The sequence below is a fragment of the Centruroides vittatus genome, unplaced genomic scaffold (assembly GCF_030686945.1).
Source record: "Centruroides vittatus isolate TY-2023 unplaced genomic scaffold, ASM3068694v2 contig_976, whole genome shotgun sequence".
In the NCBI taxonomy this organism is placed as follows: Eukaryota; Metazoa; Arthropoda; class Arachnida; order Scorpiones; family Buthidae; genus Centruroides; species Centruroides vittatus.
This window is the reverse complement of record NW_027122649.1, coordinates 1,988,855-2,006,742: the sequence shown is the minus strand read 5'-3', so window position 1 is coordinate 2,006,742 and position 17,888 is coordinate 1,988,855. Positions and strand designations below refer to the sequence as shown.

General features: G+C 26.4%; 1 protein-coding gene across 1 annotated transcript in view; it reads left to right on the top strand.

Annotated features, from left to right (window-relative positions):
* Nucleotides 1-888: 888 nt before the first annotated feature.
* LOC136985760 (F-box only protein 28-like) overlaps nt 889-17,888 on the top strand; it is a 32,894-nt gene continuing 15,894 nt past the window's right edge. Inside the window, exons 1-3 of the mRNA XM_067283108.1 lie at nt 889-1,042; nt 13,344-13,543; nt 17,052-17,300. Of these exons, the coding sequence (XP_067139209.1) occupies nt 13,427-13,543; nt 17,052-17,300 (366 nt within the window). The 5' untranslated portion in view covers nt 889-1,042; nt 13,344-13,426. The remainder of the gene's footprint in view (nt 1,043-13,343; nt 13,544-17,051; nt 17,301-17,888) is intronic.

Genomic DNA, 17,888 nt, shown 5'->3' with positions numbered 1-17,888 from the left:
TTTCTTTCAACACAGAATAGTTTTTGTTCCCCATTTGATGTTAGCCGGAAAGCAGGAGGTATTCTGATGTTTAATTTTAAAAAAATTAGGCTTAATAAAAATAAAATTTGTGTGAATAAAACAAATTTATTAAATTTTGCTGATGAATTACAATCGTTAATCTCTAATTTATTAACTACAGTTGAAATATTTTGTTTAAACACCTCCTATTACGTAAGTTATTAATTGTTTATCGTATTGTTTTTATTGGTTTTTAAGATCTGGAATCGACGGCCGGATGGCCGAGCGGTAAAGGTGGCAGCCCACCGCTCTGGGGGACCCGGGATCGAATCCGAACGGGTCGAATAATCCCCAGGAATTTTTCGGGGGGTGGTCCGTTCGGATATGTCGGGCCCCGTCCCTCACCATCCAGTCGCCCCATTGTGGGCCTGGCCGAACCCATAATGGGCCTACTAAAAGAGGCCCTCTTAGTGCCCACAGGGCGGAAAGAGTTAAAAAAAAAAGGTCTGGAATCAATCTTCTATTTTTTAAAAATTCTAAAAACTGACTAAATGTGCTTATAATTTTATATTCACAATAAAAATATAGTATGAAATATTTAAAAACTATTTTTAAACATGAAATTCCATTAAAAATAAACATATATATATATATATGTATTTTTTTTTTTCTATTACAAAACTAAATTTATATACATTATAATAATATATATTTTCACGTTAAGAATAAACCGGATAGCTAATAATAACGAGTTAAATATTAAAACACACTAGATTTAATGTATATTGTTTCAATTAGCACTTATAAAATAAGAGTACAGTTGCGTAAGTATTGTTTTTTCTGCCTTTCGAAAATAATTTTGACGAATGAAGTAGCGGAATAAGAATGACGTCAATCGACGTCACAAATTATCTCGCCATTTCGATTGAGAACGAGACGAGATTTTGTAGTCTTGGATTCGAAAAGTGGAGCGGAGGTTTTAGCTTGGAAGATTTTTAAAAAATGTCGGAAAAAGAATGATAATACCCATTAATATACATAGGTAATAAAAAATAAATGTTCGAAATATCTAAAGTAATTAGGCTTAAGTAATTATAAAAATATATATATTTTTAATTTTCTTTGTATACATTAATATGTAATCTACATATATAGGAATTTCTGGTAGGTGTTACTTTTAATTGTACAGTACATAGGTTTGTGTATGTATAAATGAACTAAAGTTAACTCCTACCTAATGTTCTAATTACAGAGTAAGTCTTAGTTGTTTGTAAACACTAATATATTTTTTCCTGTTTTAATTATCATTTAAACAGTAAGCAATTACCCCAAAATCTTTAATTATCATCACATAATGTGCTGTTTGTATATAAATAAATCTATACTTTTCCCTATATATTTGAAATTTTGATATGTGATTGTATGGAAAAAGGTAATATATAAACTTCACTATTATGCTTATTTGCTTTACATTATTAAAACATTTTATTGGTTGGATTCTTTTACCTAATAATGGTTTTTATAAACTGTCTACTGTATGTTTGCATGAATTTTGTTTAGGCAAATAATATATTGTGTTGGTAAAAGGGGATGTAATCACTATGTTGAATTTTTGAGAACAAGTTTGATAAATTTCCTTTCTTTCGAGTAGTGACTTTTCTTTATTTGAGGTCATATCTGATTTTTTTTTTAATAGGAGAACAAAGCACAATATAAAGTGTAATTATAGATGCAATTAAAATTAAGCCAATAAAAATTTTCATAAAGAACTAGATAGATAGCTTTTATTTAACATTATAGATTTTTTTCTATTTAGTTCCAGAGTTATTTCAAATCTATCTTATAGAAAATAAAAAAATAATTGCTATTTTTATTTCAAGAAGCTAACACTTTTTATTAAACAAAAGAAAAATATCTGTGTTTGGCTTAAAACCATCTACTTATTATTTTTTTATTTATGTTATATGTTCTTTATTATTTCTTTATAATAATACTTCTTTTATTCTACTGTAATTGGTCAGAAAATAGATTAAACCTTTTTATTCTTTAGTTCCAACAATTTAATTTGAATTTTATTCCAATATAAGAATTATATAGTTCTACTTCATTCTAAACTGTTAAATAGATAGTTCTAAAATAAAGAGAGTAAAATATTTAACAAAAAACATTGTTTTTTTTTCTTTTTTGTTTAATAAAAAATGTTGGTTTCTGAAATAAGCAATAATTTGATTTATTTGTGTAGAGATGGTTCCTAGTTTTGGGAACTTTTATTATTGACATTCTGTAAATTGTAACTGCTTAGGATTTAGGATTCTGTTTACATAAAATATCTTAGTGAAAGCATGAATTGATAGAAATTAATTTGTACTTTTGCTAATATCTGTATAGTATATTGACATTTTTCACAATTCATTTTGACATTAATTAACAAATTTTTATATTGGAATAATTATAGTTTTAAAGAATGTGTTAGAATTAGTAGAGATTTAAAGTATTGTTGATTTCATAATTTCAGTAAAGATAACCTTGGAAATCTACAATTTGATTGGTTCAGTGATCAGTCTTTTAATTAAATCATACTGATTTTTTCCAACAATATTCAATAATCTATAATAGTTACAAGAAATAAGAAATAATGTTTTTTTTTTTTAGAAAAGAAAATATTAATTTTTCAAAAAGGAAAATGATCAGAAAAGTGTTTAAAAAATACAATTATAAAAGTTTAAATTCTCAGTATAAGAACTGTGCTTGAAAAGCAAATAATCAATCTAATTTTTTTTTCTAATGATCTACTCCAAAATAATCCTGGGACTTGCATCTCTTTTATATCTGTTGATTTCATTCCAGATCTAAAAACTCCAGTTTCTGCAGTTAATTTACTCATAACTCAGCATTTATTCAGTAATATCTATTTTATTGATACTATTAATGATACATACGATCTCAGTAATTCAACACACATGGGACCAGAACAATGTTGGATTAAGAAGATTGTCAGATTATTGGAAGTAAGGTGAATTCAGTGGTTTAATCATTTGGAAAGAAAACATTTGTGTATTAGTATGAAATTAATGCATTACATTAAGTTGGACTTCTGATCAAAAATTGTTCACTGCCATTGCTAGTAATCAGTATTGTGAAATTGGTAGATTTCCATTAAATTTAGTGGGAGATTGAAGCAATCGTGGAAAATTTAGTGGAAGGTACACTATTTTTGATAGGAAATTTCGGAGAATTATTTTTATATTTATACAAGATTGTGTTGTATGATACTGTATCTTTTTTGAACAGTCTAAGATGAATAATGTGACCAAACTCAGGCTCAACATCATGTCATGTTTAATGGAAAGATGTTCAAATTTTATGGAAACTGGAGTTTGAACTAGTGGAAGGCTTGTCTATGACTTGGCAACAATGCCATAATACCTAAGAGTGATTAGTGTTGGGTTTCTAGACATATCAAACTAGCAAATGGCCAGATTAGTGATTGTACTATATTATTATTATTTTGTTTCAGCACATGAAAAGCAATCTGAATTTAATCATTCTTCAGTTTGCATCTACATTTAAATAAATTAGATAATTTATTTGACACTGATTTCAAAAAAAAAACATTTGGAGTTATTGTTAAATTTTACTTAATTAAATACAATAGCATTATCTATGTTTTGAAACAGATGGAAGCTTTTTGCAGAAAAGTGATTGTATTTTAGTTCTATAAAAAAATAGAAATTTTGTGATTTGGCTTTTGTATGAAAAGAAGTACCATATTTTACATGTGTAGATAAATTTAGTAGTATCAGTAATTTTAATTCAAATGAAATTGTTAAAATTTGCTTCACAAAATTTAAAGTTTTAAATATTTTAATACAGTAGAACTCTGATTATCTAAGGTAATGTGGACCTCAGATAACTGAAAACTTAGAAAAAATGGAGAGCCACAACCATTTTAGATTAAAAATTACACATATAAAGATATATGGTATCTTTAGAACCTCTTATTTACGTTGTTGAATTTCATAATGTATGTTAATAGTATAAGAGCAACAATTTTTACATTATTTATTATTACAGCTAATATGTACTGTACAGTACAATAGTTTGAGAATAAAAATGTATATTTTGTAGTTACATTTTAATATGAATGATTTGTCTCATATTGAAGTTAAATAATAAAAGATAACAGAAACAAATCATTTTGTAATATATGTTATTGTTTAAAATTTTTTAATGAATTACAGAATAAGAAAAGTAGTGTATTCACTTTATTGGTTTGCTTTGGTTAATTGATGTTTTACATTGTTCTATTCTGTTTACAAAGTGTTCTACGTTGAAGAAGCCTAAATTTAAGCAGAAAACATTTTATTTTAATTATAATTTTTTTGTAACCTGAAAATAACAATGTTTTTGAATTAATTATTAATGTGTAATTAATTGTTTGTCTATTAAGATAAAACTTTAATAGTCTTTCAGAGTATTGCTTTGTTATTTATATATAGCTTAATACAAAATCATATTTATAGATTTACTGCTAGATTTAAAAAATGCTTATACATTATTATTGATAAAATATCAATATAAATAATTTAAAATAATAATTGTAACAGTTCATCAAAAATCATATTTATCCAATGAAAGAATAAAATGCATATATAATGTAGGATATGATATTAGTGCCAATAAAGTTATTATTTGACATAATTTATGTAAAATTCATCCTTAGTTTATTTTTTATAGTGAGAACAATTTTATTTAATACCAGTAAAAAAATTTCAAATGGTTTTATTATTATTCTGCTCTGCTATCTTTAGTTACTAATAAAATTTCACTTTTTAGTATCCTAATTGTAATGTATACTGACAGTTATATTGAATGTTGTAATACTTAATAATTAATTTTAATTTACTTACTTGATATGTGAATAATTATCATTGCCTTTAGATTAAAATATTAAATTGAGTATACAGTAAAAATATTAATTTATTTTTATAAACATTTTCAAATTAAAGTTTAAACTGATACGATTTTATTCAAGAAATAGCTGAAACAGAACACAATGATATATTTATGTTTAAACATAAAATCATAATCATTAGTAAATTTTCCATTTTTCAGATTTCAATGTCTGATTTTAAAAAACATTTTGTGCTATATATATGTTATGAGTTTTTGATAAATTGATATTTATTTCAGCAAAATTGACGTATATCTAATAATCGTGAAATGAGAACAATTGATCATTTTATATTGTCTTAATATGCTGTTCAGTATATTAGTTGCATTGAACCATATATTAAATTGCTAATTGTATGTATTGACAACAATGAAAACTCATTTTTTAATTAAGTGCGAATGAATCATTTTAGCAATCACTAATTCTCTAAGGTACATTTCTAAAACAAAAAATTCAATATTTATCCGACAAGTATTAAGTAAGAATCAAATAAAATCAATTATTTAGCTAAATTTAAATTAGATTAGAAAACTTTTTAGTATTTTCATTTCTTAAAATACATTTCTAAAACTGAATAATATAACAGGAAATGGTATATATAATAAGCTCTTAATTAATATATACTATATGATATAATAGTGACTGTGCAAACAAATCTTTGTATAAGAAAAAATGGGATTAGATACTAAAAACAATGATGAAAAGGTTTTTATAATGAATACTACTGAATAATTAAAGAAAAAATTCTGTTTAATTCTTTACAAAATTTTGTTGAATAAATTTTTAGAAATTTTTGATGTTAAAGTAATAGAAAAGCACAGATTAAAAATAAGTTAACTGTGAAAACATCACTGTATTTTCAAAATTAGTTTTTTATTGAAAAGTTTAATAAAATATTGGTTCTATTTTTCAATATGCTTTAATAATTTATTTGAAATTTATTAATTTCATTAATATTCAAATTACAGTTTATTAGTTAATAGATTTATAAAATCTTAGATTCATTACTTCAAATTCTTATTAAAGTACAAAATCTGAACTCGTGTATAGTACATATACTAATTGCTATTGTCTATTTCTTAAGTTTTTTTCTTATTTAAAGACATATACTATATTATTGATATAAATTCAATAATTTCTAAAAACTTGAATTGAATCTATCTATAAGAAATATCAAACATCTTTAAATTAGAGAGACGTTAAGTAAAAATGTTTTCTCTGTTTTATTGACATCAACATTATTATGTTCAATTTATTTTCACAGTTTTAATTTAAAAAGTAAAGAAAAATTGGAAAATTTATGTAAAAATAGCATTTAGTAAATAAGTACAGCCTGATTTCTGTAGAATAATAATAATAATCTAGTAAAGAAATAATAAAATTAGAAACTATACTTAAGAAACCCGGTTAACTGAGGAATCTTATTGTTTTGATTTTGTAATTTTGAATACCTTTTCATGATTGGTAACAGAAATGTATTAGCAAATAAAATTTAAGATACATTTTTGGTATTGTTATTGAAATTTCATTTCCTGATATGTAAACACTGAAAAATACATAGATAAGTGAGACTATCTTTATCAAAAACTTATAGTTGTTCCATAATCTTAATAAATCTATTATTAATTTCATTTATAAGTGTTAGTCAACTATTATTATTCTTGCATTTGTTTAAATATATAAATAAATATTTGTCAAAAACTACTATATTAGTTAAAATTTCTTCTCTTTCTCCCTTTTTTTAATTACTTGAAAAATAAGATATTGAATCAACTAAAAGGTTCTTTCTTGCTTTTGGTTATGTTCTTTAATGGAACTTAACTAGCTTATGTTTCCAAAAGTTTCTCATAATTAGAAAAATAAACAATTTTCTATCAAATATTTATATAAATAACATGCTTAAATTTAAGATTTTATTGGCAATATATTCAAAGCAATCAAAACTGCTATTATTCTTAATTCCATGCCTTGTGCATAGTGTTATTCCTGAGCTCTATCACATATTTCAATTCTATAAACTTTGTAATTTTTATCCTTCACTTTGTTCTTTATTATGTAATATTTCAATATATTTTTTTTTTTTTTTATTAGATAAGTGCACCACTCCTATGGGAGTATAACACTAAGATACATAAAACAAGATAAATGATTCAGAGTAAACATAAAAATAGAAAGTTCTGCTTTCATTGAAGACTAAAAGTAATATTAGAAATTAGAAATTATGAAAAGTCTTTTCTTCCATATATTTTGAATATAACTGTAAAAGGTATCAAAAAGAGGCTTCTGTACAAGTTTATCCAGTGGGCATGGCCACCTGAAACCATGTATGAAGATTTCTAATTTCATTATAAGTCTATCTTGATCATAAATAAGACAATGGTAGATCATATGGTCAACAGTATCAAGGTTTCCTGTGGATATTTCAATATATATATATATATATATATATTGAAATATTAAATATTATACATATAATATATATATATATTATATATAAAGTACTGATATGTTAATATTAAAGTTAGGAAATCCATATTTGCAAGTCAGATAAATTTTAACATCTTTTACTTTGTTTGAATTCTTATTGATTTGTTTTTTTAATGGCTGTATTGTTGAATGTGATGTTAAAATCAATAAAAATATTTGAATTTAAATTCGTTTCATTCTCTTTTCATTTAATTTGCCACTTGAAAATTAGATTATGTAGTAGATTATTAATAGCATAAGGTGTGTATGTAATGACTCTATTTTGATGGACAGTTGTTATTTCATCAATAATAATAAAATTTAATTTATTATTTTTTTTCTAAAGAAAATTCAGAATCAAAACTTTTTAGTACAGTAGCAAAATTTAATTATATTTAATGTATTCAAGATATTAGCTGTACCAAAAGGATGTCAAGGCTAAGAGATTTTTTATCTTTAGTATACTGTTATAAAAAGCATTTGTTGCTTTAGTAATAAACTTTACTAATATACTCTATACATTTTTTTTTATTTTGAAAGAAACTAAAACCTGAAATTAAACAAAGAATATTACAAAATTTAATAAGAACATATAAGAATAGGAATACTAATAAATTGAAAATAGCTTTTAAGTTGTGCTTTTCTTTTAGTAGTAATGATTTTAGACTGTAGTATAATTGCATGCATTATATAAACTTGCTGTTTTCTTATTAATTACTTTTAAAAAATTTATAAATTTCAGCTATTTCAGTTATGCTTAAATATTCAGAATTTCTGAGTTTTAATTTTTATGCTCATCATGTTGGTTTAGGTCTGATGTGAAGGACAATAGAAGGTCTTTCTGCTTTATTCTTGTTTTTATAAATCTTGTTATTTTAATGTTTTCTAGATATATTCTACACAATATTTTAATTTCTTCTTTATACACTACTTTAAAAATGCCAGTTTTACCAAAAGATTTATCATTTTGAGATAAGATAAAAGTGATTGGATTTCATTTTGGTCTACATAAATATATAATACCATAGTTCAAAGTTAAAACATGAAAAGCAACTGACTGAATGATTCCAGTTGCTACAAAAGCTAAAGAACTAGATAAAAAATAATTCATTTGCATTGACTAAAGTATGTTATTGGATATGATTCTGATACTATTACAAACTGTTTATTAAAGTGAGTTTCTCAACAAATTTCTCAGATGATTATTATTTTTATTTTTTAAGTTGTGATTTTTTTAATACAAGAATCTGTCTGCTTATGTATACATTATATATATGTATTAAGTTTTAATGTTAGTTTTAAATAAATATACTTAAGTGAACAGAAATTTCTAACAGATCATCCAAAGGTGATATTATTCATATTATCTAAATAGGCCTAAGTGTGATAAAGTAAATAGCTTTCTTGATTATCACATTTGAATTTTTCATGCATCTGTTTTACTAGCTACAGGCAATCAAACATTTGTATTTGTAATAAATGCATTTATATATTAGATATGAATCATACAATCATTATCATTGAAATTGCAATTACCAGTACATTCTAAGAACATAACTAATTCAAAGTAGTAATGTTTGGATTAAAGTTTCAATGATTAAATTCATGCAAATTTACATTTTATACTTGCATGAGGTTAATTGTTATAATAAAAAAAATCTTTGGTTAAGACATTAGCCTTTCATTCTGGAGATCCAGGATCAAATTTGGATGAGCAAATGAAGAATTTTTCACAGATAGTCTATCCTGGATAAGTTGGGCTCCATTTTATCTCTTACTACTCAGCAACCTCATTGTAAGTCTGGCCAAATCCATGGTGGCATGGAAATGGCCCTCTTAGTGATCATATGGTAGAGTCAAAAATGGAAAAAAAAATTCATAATCAAAATTGTTTCCAAGTTAATAACAATTACAGGAAATCCTTGTTAGTTCGAAATTCAGGAGACAAAAAAATTCAGTTATCCGAGATTAACATATTTCTGTACAATATGACAAATGCTATGTAACTGATAATTTATTAAGCAAATGGAATATGGCTATGTGTATAGAATGCTATTTTTATTAATAAGTAATAATAATTAATAATATAAATGTGAAGGTAAACAGTATGTGTCTGGTAAGCTGGTAAGAACCTCACAGGTTGCCAGATAGGTTTTATAAAAAGTAGATTAGAATTCCTCAAAATGTAGCCCAAATTATTTTAAAAAGTGGCCCAAATTTAGTAGCCTAGAGCAGTGTTTCCCAAAGTGTGGTACGCGTACCCCCAAGGGTACGGGAAGAGTTTAGTGGGGGTACACGCTGCACCGTGCTTCGGCTGTTCCTGGTGCAACAAGCAGTTTACTTTTTTCGATTGCAAACATAGAAAAATAATAAAAAAACTTCGTTACTTCTTAGCGATTTCGCCGGGTGCTGTGATTCTGTGTATTCCTCCACCCTATGGCCAAGACAACAGTGTCATACAAAAACCTCCAGTATTTACACATTGAATTGTTACAATGTGCACGTGTGTATTTTTAGCTTTTGTGCGATTTTTCTAACAGGAAAGGTTTGTTATATGCTTTAGTATTAATAAAAAGCTAAAATTGCCGAATAAACCAATTTTTCTGTAGCTAGTTACTACAACTAACAATTCTTAGCAGAGACTTACTTTGACAGTGCTTCTAGAAAGACGAAAATGAGACCTAAAGTCCATATCGCTATATCTAGGAACAATATTTTCCACATAGTCTTCTATTTTGGCTTTTTCGATTTTTCAATTGCAGCAGCACATAGAAATGGAATATCCTCGTTATCTTTGGTTTTGATTTAAAGTATATGCAATTTTTTGACGAGGGGTACTCAGCATTAAGAAAATTATACAAAGGGTACACAGATGTCAAAAGTTTGGGAAACACTGGTCTAGAGTCCTACAAATATCTCAATCTGCTAATTGTAGCCCATTCTTTCAATCTCAAAACCCATGAAATAAGAGAAAAAAAGGGGTAGTCCATATATATAAGGTAACACCTGAAAATGTATTACTGTAAAAGCAAAGTCATATTGACCAGATTAGAGTTGTTCTTGGTCTATTGTTCTATTACAGTATGGAGGCACTTTGATCTAAACGAATGAGTTAACATGTGCATATCACAGTTTGGATAGAATTTTCACTTCAATATTCAAAGTAGTCATACTTCAAACTAACCGAATTCCTTAACATGTAAATCTCTATATCTTGGATGGGACAAAAGTACAGTGACAAACTAATGGATTTCGAACTCAGAGAGTTTGAATTAATGAGGATTTCCTGTATATTGTGGAGAATATTGATGTTTCATGGTATGTGCAAAATAATACACTTTTGGCATATAATGTAATACATTTGACTGTAGAAGATATTTGTATTAGTTTTATGTTTTACTTGTATGTATCAAGAAATTCAGAGTAATAGCCACAATTTTTCATTTCTTGAGTAGTTAATATAAATTAATGTAATATTTAAACATTAAATAATATCAGTCATTTAAACAAATTTGAATACTACCTGCATAACTGTGAAATAAACAAACACTAATTTAATTCTTAACAAAATTAAACAGAGAACAAATATCTCTTGAATTGTAGAGAAGAGATCTTGGCAGAAGGAATTGGTAGATATTTGTTCTATTGTATAGATACTGGTTATCAACATATATCAATGAAACAAATTTTATGAAGATTGCTAATTAAACATTGCTATTTTATAAAATATTTTTTCTACAAGTTTGTTATATAAATTTAATTTTTTAAAATGTATATAAATGTAGTTTATTCTGTTATAAAAAGGTAGGTCAGAAGTAATAGAACAGTAAGCTTTTACATTTTTTCACAAAAATATACATTTTATGTTACACAAGTAAAAATCTGATCCATGTGTAAACAACATTTTGCATATAATTATAGCAATTGTTCAAATTACTTTCCATTCACATTCACAGTAATATCGTATTTACTTGCATATAAGACGAGGTTTTTATTCATTTTTCACTGCTTCAAAAACCTAGGTCATCCTATACGTACATGTGAAAGATTCTTTGTGTTTTTGCAATAATTTTTGTGAACCACATATTTGCATTTTTTACCGGATGCTCACCCTCTGGTGTTTAAAAACAAAAGTATTTTATCTGGGTCATTTGAATCCTTTCTTGTGTATTGTCAGGAGTAAGGATGAACAGCAATAGGAAAAGCAAAGCTTTTGAATTGAATTCCAAAATCATACGAAATCCTGATATAAGTTTTAATCCATTCCCGTGTGAAAACATGATTATTCGGAAATCAGAATTCGGAGAAACTCATAAGTGTAATCAATGGGGAGTGGATTTGACTGTTAATAATTGGCATAAAAGGTTTCGATTGTCTAGCTTTACACGAAGAAATTATGTTGTCGATTTTATAAGATTCTTCCTTAAAATTTAAAACGCCAGTAATTTCTGCGGGCCAATGTGTGCATTTATGTGCATTTGATATTTTATTTTTGATTGAATGAAATAAAATTAGAACCGTATTAATATATCTAATTTTCTATAGTTTGATCTTTAAAGTCACACCTCGTCCTATATGCCAGATTGTCTTATAAGTGAGTAGATACGATATATTTATTAATGGTATTTAATATCAATATTTATAATTATGGTTTTCTGTAGTTATAACCTTTTATTATTTGAGAACTTTGAAATATAAATATGCAAGACAACAATATAATTGTTTTATTATTCCGGGGTTACCCTGTATTTATTATTAAAGTCATTAATTTTCATGTCACATTTTTAATGGAATAAATAATTTAATACTATTATAAATAATAATAATAAAATTTTTCAATAATCTATTATTTTTTTTTTTCAATTAAAATGATTGAGTTATTGTAATTATGCAAGTATTGAAGATTTAAAATATTTTGATATATAAATTTTACTGTAGCATTTGTGATTCATGAGTAATAATTTGAAAATAAGCAAAAATTATTTTAAAATATTTTTCCATTACTGTATATTAAATATTAAGTTTAAAAAATTTATAGCAATTAAAAACTGAATTACTGAATTAAACCAAATAGATGCTATACAATATTCCAAATAATTTACAGTTCTTCTCTGTAAGTCAAATGTATCACAAAACTTAATTTTCTCTCAAATCCTTTTGAGATATAATTAATGCTTAGCTAAATTTTTAATTAACTTTAAATTTGTAAAATAATAATGTGATATTTTAAGCCAGGAATGGGCAACCTGCGGCCCTCGGGCCACATGCAGTTCGCATTATTTTTTCCACCCACATCGCATAAAATATGAATAAATATATCAATTTCCTAGCTTAAGGAAGTATGCAGCAAAAATTCAAACATTATTTTCTACAACCTATGTATGTGAATTGTTTTTCTGCAATGAATTTAGTAAAAATTAAAACAAGAAACCGGCTAACAGACACATCGAAACTAGCAGTGACTAATATTTAACCAAATATTTCCGATATATTACGTTTACATCAGTTCCAGAAGCTAAATTAATTACACCTATGCTAATTTATAATTATATATGAATAAATAATTGTGATTTACTGACATTTTTTTTCTCTTTTCTCTTGTATGCAGCCTGCATCAGTTAAAAAGTCTTGAAATGCGGCCCTTACATAAAAAAAGGTTGCCCATCCCTGTTTTAAGCAATGGTTTGGAAAAAAAAATGAATACTGTTAGAAGTTTCTAATTATAAGTAATTTTCTATTAAGCTAATGAATAAAAATTTGAAAGATTAATAATTAGTTTTATAAAGATATTTCAGTTACTCTTTTCCTATTATTTATGAACTAAATGTATTTTGTTTTGTATCGCACTTGCCAACATTAATTTATTTGTGCTAATTGTAAGTTTAAAATAATTCTCTAGTTTATAATAATTTTTATTTTTTAGGCACAGTATTTCCTTATCCAAATGCCATTTTAGTGAAGAGCTTTGTTGATAATACATTTAAATTTTATTTTATCACAACAATCATGGAAATTATTCCAGCAAACAGCACTCGTGAATTAACACTATGTGATCTACCAATTGAAGTTATAGAGATTATTTTTAGGTGGCTCTCATTTGAAACAATTGGAAAAATACGATTGGTGAGTACAAAATATTTCAAATTTACTTTTATATAAAATTTATTTTTATTGTTATACTTTTAATTTTATTGTGAATATAATTATTTTTTCATGTAACTACATTTGTTGATTAATCACAAGTTTATATGTAGATAAATTATAGTTTATCAAATTGATTGATTGGCACTGTTATATGTATATAATTAATAAATTATTTATTTTCACGAATTTCATGATTGATTTATACAAATCTATATAACCTGTAATGATTCTTTATATTTTCATTGAAAATATAATTTACTTAATATTTATTATATAACTGTTATAATTATCTCTTGTCTCTTCATGATAATTTCATCTTGTTTTGTTCCCAAGACATTTAAGTTTGTAGTGTGAGAACCGAGGGGGTTAAGCAGCGAGCTTGACCCCGCTTATCGGCTTCCTTGTCAGTATGGCCGTAGGAGGGTAACTTAGTGTAGTGGGGAAGGTTGGTAAGGTCGGAATAAGGTGTCGATCGTACTCAAGGATGACATGCATTGAACATAAAACAACTTATTTAATAAACACATAGATTATTACAATTATTCTAGAATACAGGAAAAAATAAAGATACAATTTAAACGGTAACTACTTGTATTGGGAGTTAATATTAATCTAACCTGTAGACTAAAGAACTACTTAACTGAGAGAGAGAGTTCTATAATCTACATATAATACACCTCTTAGACTGTTGTATAGGATGTTGACGAAACACTCCAGGATTGGCAGTCAGTAAGGGGTGGCACTTAGAGCTCTGTCTTCTGGCTGGAGGTAGTCGTTGGGGATTATGGCGGGACGGGTCCTGTGTCCACTGTTGATGTCCGTGCCCGGAGGACTGTGTTCAATCCATTTTTATAGCTGCTTTTGGGGGAGCTGTCTAATGCTATGTATGATGTCTAGTTCTGTGTCTAGAGTTTGTTTACATTAATTGTCAGAAATTGAACGTTTTGTCAAATTTATGACCCCTTTCTATCTGGTATGGTTACTCATTCTACCTTATAAAATTGATAACAGCTATCAAACAAACTGAATTAATAGCTGGAGGTGACTAAGGTCAGGATTTGTCTTGCAACCTTAGTAATGATTGTTGATATTCAAACTGTTTTATCTACCCGACAATCACAGGAAATAGGGTGTGTGTTGGGTTTTGGTTTTGTCACTTCGTCATCTCTTTTCCCGGGGAGGGAGCAGTTAGAATCGGATTGGAATATTATTTTAATTAATTTACTTGCCCCCTCCTCTTCAGATTCTCACAGTAGTTGTATAGTAAGTACATAAATCTTTTTATGACCTTAATAGTTCTTGAGAATTTTAAATGAATAAGATTTTACAAAATGCCAAGTTTATTAAGGATAATTTCAGAAATAAAATATTGAGATTTTTTTTATTGACCAGTTATATAGAAGAAAATAAAAGATCAAGTAAACATAAAATGACATTTAAAGAAAAGAAATGCAATAAATAGTTTTTAATTTTTTAAATCTATTTTTTAATTTAAAATATAAAACTTGTAAACTATATTTTCTGTTTTACAGTAATATAGTAGTTGGTTACTTTGAAATTTTTTTATTTAATTAAATTTGAAGGTGGAAAAAACCAAAATTATTTTAAGTATATCATAATCTATTTGTATTTTTCTTTTATCTTTGGACATAATTCTTATCAAATTTTTCTACTGAAATGATATGTGAATACTTTTATTCTGTAATGTTAATCTGTAAAATTAAAATTATATTATATCTTACTTCTTGGTATATTGGGGGGGGCAGAATGGATATATGCTCTCTTGATCAAAAATTATTAATAGTGCATAAAAATAGAAAAGTGTATCAGAATTGAAAGGTGTCATTACATATGTATGTATAGATGTATGTGCACAAGTACATAAATCTTTTTATGTTTATCTATGTGAAAAAATTTTTGTACAAATTATTTTTGTTGCACTCTTTTATAAAACCTTAAGCAACATAGTTGAATATCCTTTCACCTGTCTTGATTAATAATGTTATATCTGAATGGTGCATTTTCATAACAGTGTTAGCATTAGTGACTTATATTTAATTAATATGAATTCATAATACAAAGAATAAATTTTAAAATTGCTCAAACAAACTGTTTTTCATTTAAATTCATTTTTATGGAATTTAATTTTTTCATACATTATCAAGTACAGGATGATTGTCATTGAAGAGTAGGCATTCAGAGTTCTCTGTAGAAAGAATTATTGGGCAAATTTCAACTAAATTTGGTACTGTTTCCTTATTGTTTCTAATGAATTTTGGATATGAAAGGAGTCTGAAAATATTCTTCAACAGATGAACAGAAAACAGGAAAAGGTATACTTTAACAAGTAATGCTTGATGGTGCATTACTTGTTAGTCTTCTATCAACAAAACAGCAATGTTTGCTCAGCACTTAATAGCATAATAGTAACTGCTGCCTAAAAACAGTACATTATATTAGCCAATATTAATCCAACATTAAAGTTGCACAGATTTTAGAAATTAAATCATACATTTTAATTTTGTACATATAATAAAACCAAATTTTAAAAATAGCACAAAAATATAAAATGTTATAATGCATACTTTAAACTGATGATTATGAATGCTGAAAATATTTGAGGAAATATCAAAAGTTTTTTTTTTAACTCTTTCCACCCTGTGGGCACTAAGAGGGCCTCTTTTAGCAAGCCCATTGTGAGTTTGGCCAGGCCCACAATGGGGCAGCTGGGTGGTGAGAGACAGGGCCTGACATATCCAGATGAATCACTCCCTGAAAAATTTCTGGGGATTTTTCGACCCGTCTGGATTCAATCCTGGGTCCCCCAGAGCAGTAGGCTGCCACCTTAACTGCGTGGCCATTTGGCTGTCATATCAAAAGATGTACAGGGTGTTTCAAAAAGGATCATCTGATTTAAAATGATTATATTATGAAAAGTAATGAAGATACACACTTAAGATTAATTTTATATTACAAGGCTAATCTTCAAGTTTTTTTCATACTAAATCATAGGTGCTCAATATGCCTCCCTTTTGGGTGCATGGCATATGTCCAAACGGTAGTGAAATTTGTGCCAAACTTTTGTGAGCATGTCTAAGAACTGTAATAAGAGATGCCATTTTAAACCAACTTGTTTTGCTTGTCTGTGAGATGTCTATACCTGTTGAACAATGCTATGGGAGAGAAAAGGGGTGTATTTTACAGCCCTGATATTTTTTCCTAATCCAAAATAAAACAAATAATAGAAAAGAAAAGGCATTACTTTTCAAAACATCCCCATATATATTTTTTCCATTCTCTAAATAAATATTTTGTTTGCTCAATTCTTTATCAATATTTTTCATCTAATGATGAAAACATTTGACATTTGTATACATAAAAAAATATGTAAGAGAATTTAGTTAATATCTATTTATTTATAATTATAGTTTTTTGTACTCATTTAAAAATTATTTTACAAATGAACAATTTGTTCTTAATTTTATAGGTATGTAGGATATTCAACAATATTTGCTCATCTATTTTGAACAAAGAATTTCATAATTTAAGAATTTTAATGCAACAAAGATTTCAAAGCATTAAAGCACAGATGCCTCGAAGAGAATCTGCAAGATGTAAACATCCACTTGCAAGAGAAAGTGATATCATAGAAACATTACACATGCGTTTAACACTATTGCAGATGGCTTTTGGAAAACATATAGAAAGAAGACATTGCTGTTTCTTTGCTGGTGAAGTATGTTAAGATTTTAATCCTGATATATAATTGTGATATGCATTCGGCTTGAGATAGAAAATTATCGTAAAAAATATAATGTATGATAAAGAAAACATTTTAATAATATGATTTAGCTACCAATTATGATATCAGTTGATTTAATTTAAATGACATTTAATGTAATCACATGCAAATAAGAAATTATTAATCTGCATTTTTATTTCATTGTATACATAAATTATTATAGGATCTTTATTTTGTTTAATTTTATGCAGTCCTTTACATTCACTTATTTTTTACTATAGACTGAATAAGATAACAAAGAATAAAAAAGAAAAAAGCAAGATCTTTTGGTCTTTTCATCTCTGGTAGAAAAGAAAACTATTAATGTACACACTAATATGATGTTTCAGATATCAAAAGTAGCAAAGCCAAAGAAAAGGATGTGACAAAAGAGAGAACACAGTGACAAAGCACATTCAGGCACATTGACATAAAGGAAAAGATGACTTTCATGATGAGAAAATGATAGAAATGATAACTAATAACTAAGTCAAAATAAATATTTTTAAAAATTTTCAGTCAAATAAGCATCCATTTAAGGAC